This window comes from Athene noctua, chromosome 2 (assembly GCF_965140245.1).
Source record: "Athene noctua chromosome 2, bAthNoc1.hap1.1, whole genome shotgun sequence".
Lineage (NCBI taxonomy): Eukaryota > Metazoa > Chordata > Aves > Strigiformes > Strigidae > Athene > Athene noctua.
In genome coordinates this window covers 35,284,414-35,296,966 of record NC_134038.1, presented here as the reverse complement: position 1 = coordinate 35,296,966, position 12,553 = coordinate 35,284,414, and the positions used below count along the sequence as shown (strand labels likewise).

Below are 12,553 nucleotides of genomic sequence, written 5' to 3'. Positions count from 1 at the left end.
CTGAAGTGCATTTTGCAACAATATTTATACCCATAGGGTCCAATTCAGGTTGTCTTCTGGTAATATTTATTTATCTTTTTTTTTTTTTCCAAGAGCGTGATGCCAATGTCCCTGAAATTCATAGTGGAAGTGCTTGTTCAAAAGGAAAAAAACACAGAAAAACCAGAGGGAATCCTGCCATGTGACCTTTTTACCTGCGCATCCATCTTCTGCGCCTCCCTAGGGGATGCTGTAGATGGCCTTGCAGGCGGTTTCCCGGTAGGAAGGGCCGTCCTCTGGGCACTGCGGGAGCAGGAAGAAGGGGGCGTCCGCCGCTCCCCCGGACACCCCCTTCTTTTCACTGCCAGGAGCAGGCCGCGGCGGGGCGGGCGCAGCCGCCGCTGCGCGCCCGCGCAGGCCGCCTGTTCCGCTCGGCGCCGCTCCCCGCCGCGCCGGTCCGTGCCGCCGGGCATGGCGCCGCTGGTGCTGTACCACTGGACGCAGTCCTTCTCCTCGCAGAAGGTGAGGGGGGCGGCGGGGGCGCGGCGCGGCGGCCGGCAGGCCCCGGAGTGCCTCCTCCCGGCGGGCCGGCAGCCCCTGCCTGCCCGCCGCGGGCGGGGGCCAGGGCGGCGGCGGCCTGCACCCGCGGCGGGGCCGGGCGGGGCGGCAGAGTGGCGAGCGGTGCCCGGAGAGTGCGTCCTCTGGGGTGACCCGGCGGTGCCGTTGCAGGTGCGCCTGGCGATAGCCGAAAAAGCCCTGAAGTGCGAAGAGCACGATGTAAACCTGCCGCTGAGCGAGCACAACGAACCGTGGTTCATGCGCTTAAATTCCTCTGGAGAAGTGCCAGTCCTGATCCACGGGGAAAACATCATTTGTGAGGCAACGCAGATTATCGACTACCTTGAAGCAACGTTTGTAGACGGTAATCCCACAGGCGTTTTGGTGTGAAATCCTTGCCCCCGCACCCACAGCAGTGGTGGGGTCAGCTCCCTGTCACACCACACATTGGTTTGTTCAGGACCCGAAAATGTTTAAAGTCTCACAAGTAAATGGGCTCCCCTAATAGTTGGTGGTATGGAGTAAAATCACTTTCCTTTAAAATGGATTTAAGGCCTTCCAGCATCTTTACAGGCAGCTGTAAGTAAAAACCTACCTCTGCCTCCTTACCCCCTCAGGAAAGGCAGAGAAGTCAGTAATGGGAGCACCGCCCTGAGCTAACCCTGAGGTGAGGCTGCCGAGACATCGGATGGAGAGTTCCACTGCTGCTGCGTGGGTAGGGCAGGTGCTGCTACCCTGCAGGAAAAAGAGATGCTTAATTCCAGAATAATCTTGGGTGGAAAAGTGAAGTAAAATGAGTAAATTGGTTTTGGAGCCAAAATGGAGTGAAGAATTTAAAAAGTAGGAGGAAGAAACTCAGAAGTGATCATGTGCAGGCTTTTGAATTTGTATTGCTGAAAAACAGACGGCCTCAATTTTTGATGGAACTGCAGAGTTGTACTTTTTTAGGTGTGAAGAGGCAGCATTTTGTGTTTTAGGGGTTTAGCGCAGTGACTTCTAAGGAATGAAGAAAACTTAATTGTTGAGTGAACATAGTATGTATTTAATGCTGGCGTTTTCACCAAATGAGGAGTTAGGGCCCAGGTGGATTGAGGGCAGAATAGAACTCAGTGGTGTGCCAGAATACTTCTGATCATGCTTTGAGTAGGATTCCAATGCATTGCAGCTGTAGTAATGTTTCAGCCGTAGCAATTTACTGGAACATCAGTTGTGCCCTGCTGTGAGGGGGCTGAAGAGTTATCTGCCATTGTTGCCCAAGTACAAAATAGATGCTGAATCCAGTTTTTGGATTCGAAGGCCTCTTAAATACATGTTTATCTGGGTTGCTGCATAATAATTGGAATTATTCAAATGTTTTAAAATGAAGTATGTGTATATATGTTTCTCTGAGCTGTGATAACACTGTTGAGCTATGGTGGAGAACCAATGGAGCTTTCTTAACTGTGGCTGTGTTATCTGTGCTGGTTGGACATAACCAAAGTAACTTTGGAAATACTGCTTTTTGTCAATTATGTGGTTCTACTTTTCTTAACTTTAACTTTTATTGCAGAGGAAGTACCAAGATTAATGCCAGAAGAAGGGAGCATGTATTATCCAAGGGTACAACACTATAGAGAGCTTTTAGACTCCTTGCCTATGGATGCCTACACGCACGGCTGCATCCTGCACCCTGAGTTAACAGTGGACTCCATGATTCCAGCCTATGCTACCAGCAGAATTCGTAGTATGTACTGGTATAGCTCTGAATACCTGTCAGTTGATAGGATGATGCATTACGTTCACCTCGTGTCTTCAGTGCACCTTAAGCAGAATATATTGAGCGCAGATATCCAATTTTAGATGCAGTCCTTGATAACTTGTGCATATACTTTTTATTGATTGTGTAGTCTGTTATGATTTGAAAACAGGAAAGAGGAAACGTAATTTTTGAGGTGACTGTGGAATTAATTTTCCTAATGATTGAAAATGTGCTTTTTGTGCATAACAGAAAATGGCAGCTGTGACAGCTGTGAGTATTTTATCTTCTGATTTGCTGTTCATGCTTATAAAGCAATTTCTAGGGAACAGCTCTATTACTGCTCACACCAAACCACTACACTGAAGGAAACCCTATTTTTTTTGTGATTGTAAAGTTGTAATAAGTTTACCTATTAAATAAAAGCAATTGCTTTCCTCTCAAAGTGCAACAAATGCAGATGAGCCTCAATGAAACAGAGTCCGTTAATATAAAGAGAATCATCAGGCCCTTTTTGTCTGCGGACTGGTGTCAGCTTGGTACTGGGGTTAGGAAGAAAAAAAAACAGTGTAAAGAAGTGAGTACCTTGGGTTCATCAGACCAATGGTAATTGTTAATGCACAATTTAAAGCCAAATCCTGGGTGCAAATGATGCAACAGTATAGAATCAGGATAAAGGATGAACTGGTGGTCTGATAGAATGAATGGTAAAATGTCCTTTGACTTCTTGGGATTGGTATTTTACCTGATGGACTTTTATATACGTGCCAATTTCCTATGAAAAAAAATGTTAAGGGCAGAGGAAATAACTGTAGATTATGGTGCCCGATACCCTTTATAACAAAGAACCTCCTGAAATGAACTCCTGTTTCAAATCCAGTAGTTTGCAGAAATAAGTTTAAACAACATTCAGTGATACTCAGAAAAATCCTTAGGAAACAATCTTTCAGTTCATAGCTTTTTTTTTTTTGCTTTTTTTTTTTTTTCTCCCTGGTATGCCAGACCTGGACAGCAGATTCAGTTCACTTTGGTATCGTAGGGAGATGAATATTTAATTCTTTATTCTTGTGTTTTTCACTGCATGCATGTTCAAGGACTCCAGTGTTACTTTCAGCCACAGAACAGCACTGGCAATCCCTGTTCAGCTGGTCATGACCACAGTCTGTCTATCCAGAATTGCTTGCAAATTTACAGCCCTTACAGCCAAGAAACATGGCCTGTATCTTCAGTTTATATTTTACATTGGTCTCTGTTGAAACATCAACTGGTTGCTTAGGCCCAGTTTATCAACCAGTCCAGACTATTGTGTATCTGTGCCACCTTTTTTCTTGATTTATGTCTCTTCTAGTCTTTGTATCATGGCAAACTTTAATTAATGCTTTTATTTTTCCTTCTAAGTATTATGAAAGAACTAAATAGTTCTAGGGCAAGGATCAAATCCCAAGAACACAGCTGGATGATGATTCTCTGTTTACAGTTATGTTCTGAGATCTCTTTTTTTTTTTTTTTTTTTTTTCTTTTTGTCAATGTCAGTGCTTTATATCATGTTGATTTTTTAGTATGATACTTTGGAATGCTCCATAGAAGAAAGTCAAATACTGTGACTATACTATTACCAAATTCATAACATCATAAAAGATGATACTGTGTTATTTTGAGTTGTATTTCCAAGAAACTCTGTTATCATCCTCCTTAAAATTTTTGGCAAGTAGGTTCTCTTATTAGCCACACCATTACATTGTCAAAAGTGAAGTCAGGCAGTTAGTTTTTCTTAGAGTTGCATGAGTTATCCTTTCTTCCTGTCTGCTGGAAACTTGAGCATTGCAAAGTATTTAGAAATCAGTGTTGCTGGTCCAATGATCAATGTTTATTTAAAATAAATTTGTTATAAAAAGTATCTAGAGATTTAGAATGAGTAATTTCAGCAAGTATAATTAGCATTATCTTTTTTACTGAAGTAAGAAATTGTCTATATCATTGTACTTCTTTTTTAAAATATCAGTGTACTTTGTTATAGCAGTATTTTTTGGTTTTGTTTTCCCCAAATGTGGATGCTAACTGTTACTGAACAATTGTACTTTACTCATAGGCATTACTGATAGTTTTTCTCTTTTTGCATGGTAATAGTGCTTTTGTTACAGTTCACTTTACAGTGTTGTCTTGCATTCTGCTGACCATATGTATTATCCCCCTCTAGCTTCTAATTGATATAGATTGTTGTCAGTTTACACACATGTTCATATTGGTAGAGCTAAAATTACTGCTTGTATAAACTGGAATATTTTCTTTTTATACTTAAAGCATAGCCTGCTTTCTTGATTTGAGGCATTTTTTTGAATAGCTTATGGACGTTCCTAAAAAATTCCTTTGCTTGTTCAAACTTCTCCTGTATGGTTTAGTTTTCAGCATTGAAAAGCTGATCTTTTTCAGAGTGCTAGATATAATAAGCCACCAGCCAGTTATATATCATGTTTATGTATACCAAATCAAATTAAGTAATTAATTGCATATATAAGATTTTAGTTGTGGGATTACATCATTCAATTTCTTCATATACTATGTTGAAAGATGACTTTCCTAGTCATGTCAGGTTGAAACAAAGATTATATAAAACAGTGAGTTCATTATTCTTTAGCAAGAATTTTTATTAGTTTAATATGTAAGACTCAATTGGAACTAATCTTAATTATCAAGTGCAAGTGAGAGGTGATTCATGCCCTATAATTATTATTTTGTTTTCAGTTTATTACTAGAAATACTTATTTTTGGAAGATAACATTGTTCACTATCTTTTGATATTCTAGGTCTGTAAATATGGTATTTTCAAGCAAAATCCCTTTTTAAGGAGAGAAAAGGCTATACACATGTAGTAGAAATCAGTAAAATTAATTTTTTCATGTAATTCCATAAATCATGTAATGAATGTTTTTCTAGAACATCTGTATACTCTGTAATGAATATTTCCAAAAGGGATCACAGATTTTGGTGTCACATTTTAGCTAACTCAAAACACCTTGGTGCCATATTCAGTGGTATTTAGGCTTTTGTTGTGGAATTATGCACATGACCTGTAGAGAATCTCAGTATGGGCCTATCAGCACTTTCACAGTATGGGAAGTGTGTTCAGAACCCAGGAACTGAAGTAAAAAAAGGTATTTGTAGTAGAATTTCATGGATTTAGCACAGTTTGGGGCAGCAAAATAGTTTTATCTGAAGAAGAGAGAAATATTAACAAGAATTCCTATTTCTTGCCTGTCAGATCACCACTTTGTAGAGTTCATTGCAAACTGATCAGCAGAAGGTGTGGTGGGGTCAATTGATGCAGAAGTCAAGTTTTGCAGAACATGATTTTGAATCCTAACTTCGTGATGATGCTTCATTGAAGTACCGCTTGCCATTTCTTTGGTGTGTTGATTGCATAATGGGTATGTTTGGGTATCTAATGTAATTCCTTTGGGATTTTTTGCATCAGGTCAAATAAGTAACACAGAATCAGAGTTGAAGAAACTTGCGGAAGAAAATCCAGACCTTCAAGATGCCTATATAGCAAAACAGAAGCGCCTTAAAGTAAGCAACCTCTTTGTATTCCCCCGCTTTATTATGAGCTTGTTAGTGTCAGATTTTTTCTGTCACGATGTAAACATTTGTTTCACCTGTCATTACCAGTAATGTCATGCAGTGGTTTAACCCTACAAGGCATGAAGCAGTCCCCCAGATCAGCTACACACTTCAAGTGTGTGCTGAAGTGTTGGATTAGTCCCACTGACTTCAAAGGTAAAGTACACATCAGTGCTAGTGTTGGGCTGTTGAGCACCCTGCAGGGTGAGGCAAACCTCAATATCTAGCATCTCTAATGTTTTTCTTCTGTTACTTGAATTGTCACCAGTGTCCAAACGGTATTCAGCTATGTGGAGAAAATAATTGCATTTTATAAACAAGCACTGTGGTATCTCAGTAAAAGTTTCTTTGATAAAAGTATAAACTCTGTACAATGATTAAAACACTAACCTGTATCTATATTTAGTCTAAACTGCTGGATCATGATAATATAAAATACCTAAAGAAAATACTGGATGAACTGGAAAAAGTTTTGGATCAGGTTGAGACTGAATTGCAGCGGCGAAATGAGGAAACGCCAGGTAAGGAATTACTCTTGCTAAATGCTGTTGATGCTTATGTTTTGGGAGAATGAGTAAACTTGTTGACAGCACCATTACAGAGCTGGTTTTAGTGTATCCTATTTGATAATTCTGGCATATACTGATCTGACATTGCAGAAGGGATCAGGGTTGTTTTAAATACTGGTTTAGTTTACTGCTGCTGTCAGTTCTCACTGTCTTACGAGAGCGCTTGATCACATTTTCAGCATAGCGATTATAATTCGCTGCATAATTTTGCAGTATTTTATCAACAAAATAAGAAAAACCTTAACTACACATTGTTATTCTTGATGTTGTAGTTGTAGGCCTCAGTTCACTATAATGATCATTACCTTAATGTTTAACACGGGTTTATTACAATCTTGTGTAAATACTGTGCTGATATTTGTGATATATGCAGAATTAGCAATCTGGATAAATGCTCTTGATCACTAATCAACCCCTTTCCTCCACCCTCCTGGAAAGCAGTGGTGTTCACCTGCTGTCCACCCAAAGGTCGAATTTTGTTTAAATGGGATTAGTGTTGTGCATATTCAGAGTCAGGTCCAGCTCCTAGTGTTGCTAATAGGAATCCGTCCCCTGACTTCACTGGGAGCTGCATGAAGCATCAGTCAAAATCAACTGCATCTGCTCAAATCAGTAATTCTTTGCATTTGACTCTATAAATAGCTGTTGTAATAATTATCGGCTATTATGAAGACAGTAGATTTGAACCAGTGATTGAAAATCTAGGCTAAATTTTCTACTGACTCAACAGTGAGAGTCACAGCAAATGTTTTAACTTGCAAAGGATGGTAGGATTTTGTTCAGAAGACTTAAGTCTGTTATCATTTCCAGCAGCCCCTTTGCTTTCTCTGCTAAATTGATACAGTGTTGATGAGCTTATGAAAACTGCCAGGATCACAGTATTTAGTAAAACATATGGCTATTACCTGCCTCTTGGAATTTTGTCTGACATATTCATGCTTTTGAGATTTGTGAACAGTGCTTCTCTGGGTCCTGGTCAACCAGCTTCTGCTTCTCTATTACTGCTTAAATCCCGCATTCACTTATTGCTGCTGCCACTGCAGTCATCTTTCTTTCATACACATTAGCTTCTTTGGTCTTCCCTTCCATCATCTTAATTAATGCACTGGATGAATCCCTAGGTATCGTTTCAGCAACATAGGGTACCCTCGTTCTTGTAGGGGCTGTTCTTCCAGACCTGCATAACCAGTCGACATGGACTGGGACCAGTGGTGTGCCAAACTGTTGCTTCCTTCTGGTGGCAGATGAGTTGAAAGGGATGTTGCAGAATTTCTCTGTTTCCACAGAGGTGCTGCTGAATGTTCATGCCAATGTTTTTGTGTGCCTCTTGTGTGGGAGGAACTGCAGAAGGTTACAAATAAGGAGGGAACAGTCCTGTTTGAGATCTAGGCTAGAGTAGAGTACTCACGCTGGCAGCTGTGCTGACTACCAGATTACATATCCTGGGTTTTCTGAAACTCGGTGTAGTCAATACTGGTCAGCCCTTCCAGGTGGTGATGGTTCTGAATGTAGAGGTGTGATGCTGCCTGACAGTGTATGCTTTGAGCCATCCCAGGAAGATTCATCTCTTTCCTTTGGCTGGAGAGGGAGCCTGGGGTCTCCATCTGTGCTCCTGATTAATGGTTGGCAGTGTGAATATCCATCACTTCTCAAACTTCTGAGTGTAAAAACCCCATGGTTTGAGGTCTAGGAGGTAGAAAGGAAGGACAGGTAGACAAACTGTCTTCTTGCTGAGCTGGTGTGTTCGCTACAGGTTAGTCATCTGATCTATTTCTTTTTGACTTGAAAGTCTTCAGCAAATTAGCAGTTCTTGAGTGAATGCCATAGAGCTGATTGACACAGGCAAGGTGATAAATTCTTCAGGCAAGTGGTAGCATTTCTGTAAAAGCTAAACTGCTTTCCTCCTTTTCACTCCTGTGTAATTTAATCCAGATTTGAGAAATGTAGTTGAGGAAAATGTTTACTGTGGATTTTAATTTATGAATTGGAAATGTGGCTCTTCTTTCCTTAACAAATGTAGGCCAGGCTGCTGAGCCTGAGACTTTACCATATTGTGTGAAGAATGGACAGGGATTAGTAAAATGTTCATTGATTAAAGTCATATCTTACCTGAGGTGTTGGTGGTGTTCGTTAGACCGCATTGTGAAATAGCCCTAAACTAAATCTTAGCCCATGGAGGCTTCTATGTGTGCTTGTATTCCATTAGCTCCTAATTCTTTATGTTTTATCTCTGCTTAGAAGATGAAAATCAGCCTTGGCTCTGTGGTGATTTCTTCAGTCTGGCAGATGTATCACTTGCTGTCACATTACATCGCTTGAAGTTTCTGGGATTAGCAAGAAGAAACTGGGGAAACGGAAAGCGGCCCAACTTGGAAGCCTATTATGAGCGTGTTCTGAAGAGAAAAGCATTTTACAAAGTTTTAGGACACGTCAACAATATATTAATCTCTGCTGTTCTGCCAACAGCATTCCGTGTGGCCAAGAAAAGGGCTCCCAGGGTTCTCGGCACCACCCTGCTGGTCAGCATGCTGGCGGGAATGGGTTATCTTGTTTTCACGTGTCTTCGGAAGAGGTTTGCCAACATGATGTTATCAATTAGAACCAGGCAAAATTATTTTTAGACCTGCCTGTCCCTGGTGGTGAGTGGAGGGCATCTCTACCCCCCAGGAAGATATCCCCAGTAAAATATAAACGTAGAAGAAAGGTTATATCTGTGAATTAGAACATAGTGACACAGTAATCGTCTCCTGCTGTTGTATAATTGGATTGGCAATGCTGAAATATCTGTGGAAAATATATGTTGGGGGAACAATAGAGGAAAGAAGAGACCTTTTTTTTTCAGTTGAGGACCTATAAAGGATGTGACAGTGCTTTGTTAAAGTGGTTATTGTCTCCTTTACCCAGTAGCTGACCTAATTAAAATGCTTTTATTTAATAGATACTCAGCAATGTGACAGCTTTTCACTGTGGGTGAAATGCATTACTGTGCAGAAACCAGCATTGTTGAAATACTGAAAATAGCACTTTAAATTCTCAGAGTGGGATTGAAGTGGAACATAGGCTCTGTGCCTGTTGTGTACAGGAGTGTCTCTGTGCTGATTAATGTCTACTGATTTGCAGTTGGATCTTTAGGAATGTGTTAAAAAGTAGTCTTGTGGAGCCACTATTGTCACTGTATGTTCATGCAGCAGTACAGGAAGAGACCTGAAACATGTATGAACATCAGTGATTTGTGGGCCGCACGAGTGAGATTCTCCAGAGGCATCAGCAGTCAACAGGTGCTGGACTTCTGCCAAAATACAAAGGGGGGTGAAAAAACTGACACTTGTCTTCTGAAAGCCTTTTGGGTAGCCTTTGGCCCAGCCAGGTATCCAGCTCAGCTGTAAGCCCAGGCTGAGTCAAACCAAACTATCTCAGTGTACATTTCCTGCTTTCATTGAGGTGGCTTGATACAGTTGTCTTCGTATTAGTGTCCCATGTAACCTTTCTTGTTTCCACTCTGAGCACTGGCTATCATTTGCACACTACTTGGCTATGTTAGCAATTGCATGTGCCTCTGAAATGTTTGCCCACAGCAGCCAACTAGCAAATGTATGCACAACAATGCATTTTGTAAAAGTGATTTAAAATAATTCACTATATTTCAACCTGGTTACGTAGCCTAGATTGAAGGTGAAACTGTAATTTAGCAATCTCTTTACTTATTGGTGGTAAGTGAAAAATGTAGGCCAGTTTGAAGACGTGTGATTTGTACTGCAGATTTTTTGCAGAGCTGCACTTTTGTAGCATGTAGGAAAGGTGTAGGAAAACACTGTGATTACTTCCCACTACTCAGCAGATGCTGAGAGTTTTATTAGATTTGAACTGAGCTCCTGTTTCGATGAGAAATAAGCAGTTACCTGAAAGCAGACTTTGAATCACTTTGCAGCAAGAAAGCAATTGGGAAGGGCTGAAAATTCTCATGACAGTTTAGTAAGGTTTTTGTATTCTTGATGAATGTCTGAAAGCCTCAGAGTTTTGTTTACAAGTTATAGATAAATACGCCAAGCAAAACATAGCTTTAAATGTTTGCCTATCAACCTGTGCTAACAGGCCTAAGTACATTTTAGATCCAGTGCTGGTGGCTGTGGTCTTTCTGTGCAATTGCTTTTGAGCACCAAGGAGATCTGCCTTCAAGTTTGCTGGAGAGAACTGAGGCAGTTTCTGTCTGGACAGTCTCACCATCTAGGAGATATCAAAGTGGATGCAACTGTTGAATACTGCTTATAATTTAATATGTGTTAGTTGTCTAGCAAAAGAAGACCTAAATCTCATTGCTCCTTTTCAGAAATAAGAAACAATGCTTTTTTTTATTTGTCAAAAATACAGTTTTACTTAATTCTATTTCATGACCCGGTTCTCAAGAACTAGTTGAATTAAATGTGCTCTATTTAGAAATACTTTATTATCTTTAGAGTACGTTTAATCCAACAATACTATTAATGTGCTGGCAACTTTAACTGAGTTTGCAGTTCATCTGCATTTACTTGTAACCAACAAATTCCACTAAGCTAATAAACACAGAGTAAAGCCTGCAACTTAATGCTTCTCTGGCATGTATTTCTGTATTTCTGTCAGGCCATCTGTAAAATACAATCTGATCAAGTCATGGTAGAATTCAATATATGATTTAGCTTTCTTTAGAATTAGTTTATATTTTACTTTTTCCTTCCTCTTTTTTTTTTTAATGTTCATTCCAGGTAAGACCACTTACATTCCCAGAGATGTGTCCGTTTAGTTCACAGTAGTAGCCCAGTGGGCTCTGATACAGGCTAATTATTGATGGAGCAGTTTTACTTTCCCCCCGACCTTGCTTCAGCCTGTGCTCGTCTATGCCAGGAGCTGCCTGTACTGTTGGGAAGGACTGAAGTGACCACCAGATGTCAGTGGTCCTCCAGGGCTGCACTTCAGCATGCTTCTGAGATGTGCAGGAAAAGTTTTTACAAACTAGTTTTCACAAACAAAATGTTTGTGATCTCAGCATAGTATGGAAGTGAGCATCCTCATCAGACCAGCAGTCTCTCAGGAGCTCTTGGAACAACTGCTTTGGTCTACTACAGGTTGGTTCTCTGATACCTGTCATTTGTGCTTATGTGTAGTTTCTACACTGGATAAATAAGTGGGCAAAGTTGAAATAATATTTCACGTTAATTGCTGTTCAGTAACATTCATTTTAAATTTACCATCTGCAGGAATGAATGGGAATAAAACTTTTACTGCGGAAAAGTTTGGATCCCTAGTTTAATTCATGTCTATTAATTCAACTGTTTGATAGCCAATTATTTTCACTACCCTGAAGCACTCTGTGCAACATTGATTTCTGTACAGGTGGCAGCAAAAGGCTTATTCATTATTAAATTCCTCAAAATAGGATGAGATTTAGAAGCACATATGCTGTATATGGCTCTTTGTGCAGGATAGTCTTTGTGTGGTGCTTGTAAAGTTTCTTTTCAGCCTGGCTTATTTTCTTTGCTCTGGTACCTCTGGACACTATTTAGATTGGAAACACAAGCAATCTTCTGGTTTTCATTTACCGTTTGCTCTCATATCACGCATCAGGTATATTTCATATGATACCTTTGTATGTGAGGCCTGCACAATAAAGATTGATTCTGAGACCACTTTCTAGACTGGTTTATGTCTTCTGTGTCAGTAAAACAAAGCATATTTGAGGATCACACAGTATTGCTGTAAAGAGTCTGATGCTGTTCAAGGAGAGAAGCCTCTGGTATTTCAGTTTAGAAGATGTTCAGCAGATTATCTTGCATGTATCTGGAAACAGCAGTTGCAGTGATAGTTTTCTTTGGTTGTCTGTCTGAGCTGTATATGCATGAGGCTTGACAGAAGCCATTTAATGATGTTAAAAACCCATTTAAAGGAGAGCGAGCAGTTTTTGTGGTTTTGATTAATCCATACCAAAAAAAGCTTCCCTCCTGAGTGCGACTGTTTCTTTTTTTACGTTGTTGAGCTGCAGAAGCTGGGACTCCTTTCTGTAGGATGCATGACAAGCACGTAAGCTGTGTCCACACTAATGATGTTATTAATGAGACCAAAC

At 40.3% G+C, this 12,553-nt stretch overlaps 1 protein-coding gene across 3 annotated transcripts; it reads left to right on the top strand.

Moving 5' to 3' along the window:
- The first annotated feature begins 267 nt into the window (after positions 1–267).
- Positions 268–12,111, top strand: GDAP1 (ganglioside induced differentiation associated protein 1). 3 transcript variants are annotated; one of them, XM_074898816.1, is made up of 6 exons: positions 269–501; positions 709–901; positions 2,087–2,260; positions 5,745–5,839; positions 6,297–6,411; positions 8,698–12,111. In XM_074898816.1, the coding sequence occupies exons 1-6, from the start codon at positions 451–453 to the stop codon at positions 9,078–9,080; spliced, it is 1,011 nt and encodes a 336-aa protein (XP_074754917.1). In that variant the 5' UTR covers positions 269–450; the 3' UTR covers positions 9,081–12,111. The 3 variants fall into 3 exon arrangements, with proteins under 3 accessions (XP_074754919.1, XP_074754917.1, XP_074754918.1); XM_074898817.1 differs by lacking the exon at positions 2,087–2,260; XM_074898818.1 differs by lacking the exons at positions 5,745–5,839; positions 6,297–6,411 and having other exon boundaries at positions 268–501.
- The last annotated feature ends 442 nt before the right edge of the window (positions 12,112–12,553 follow it).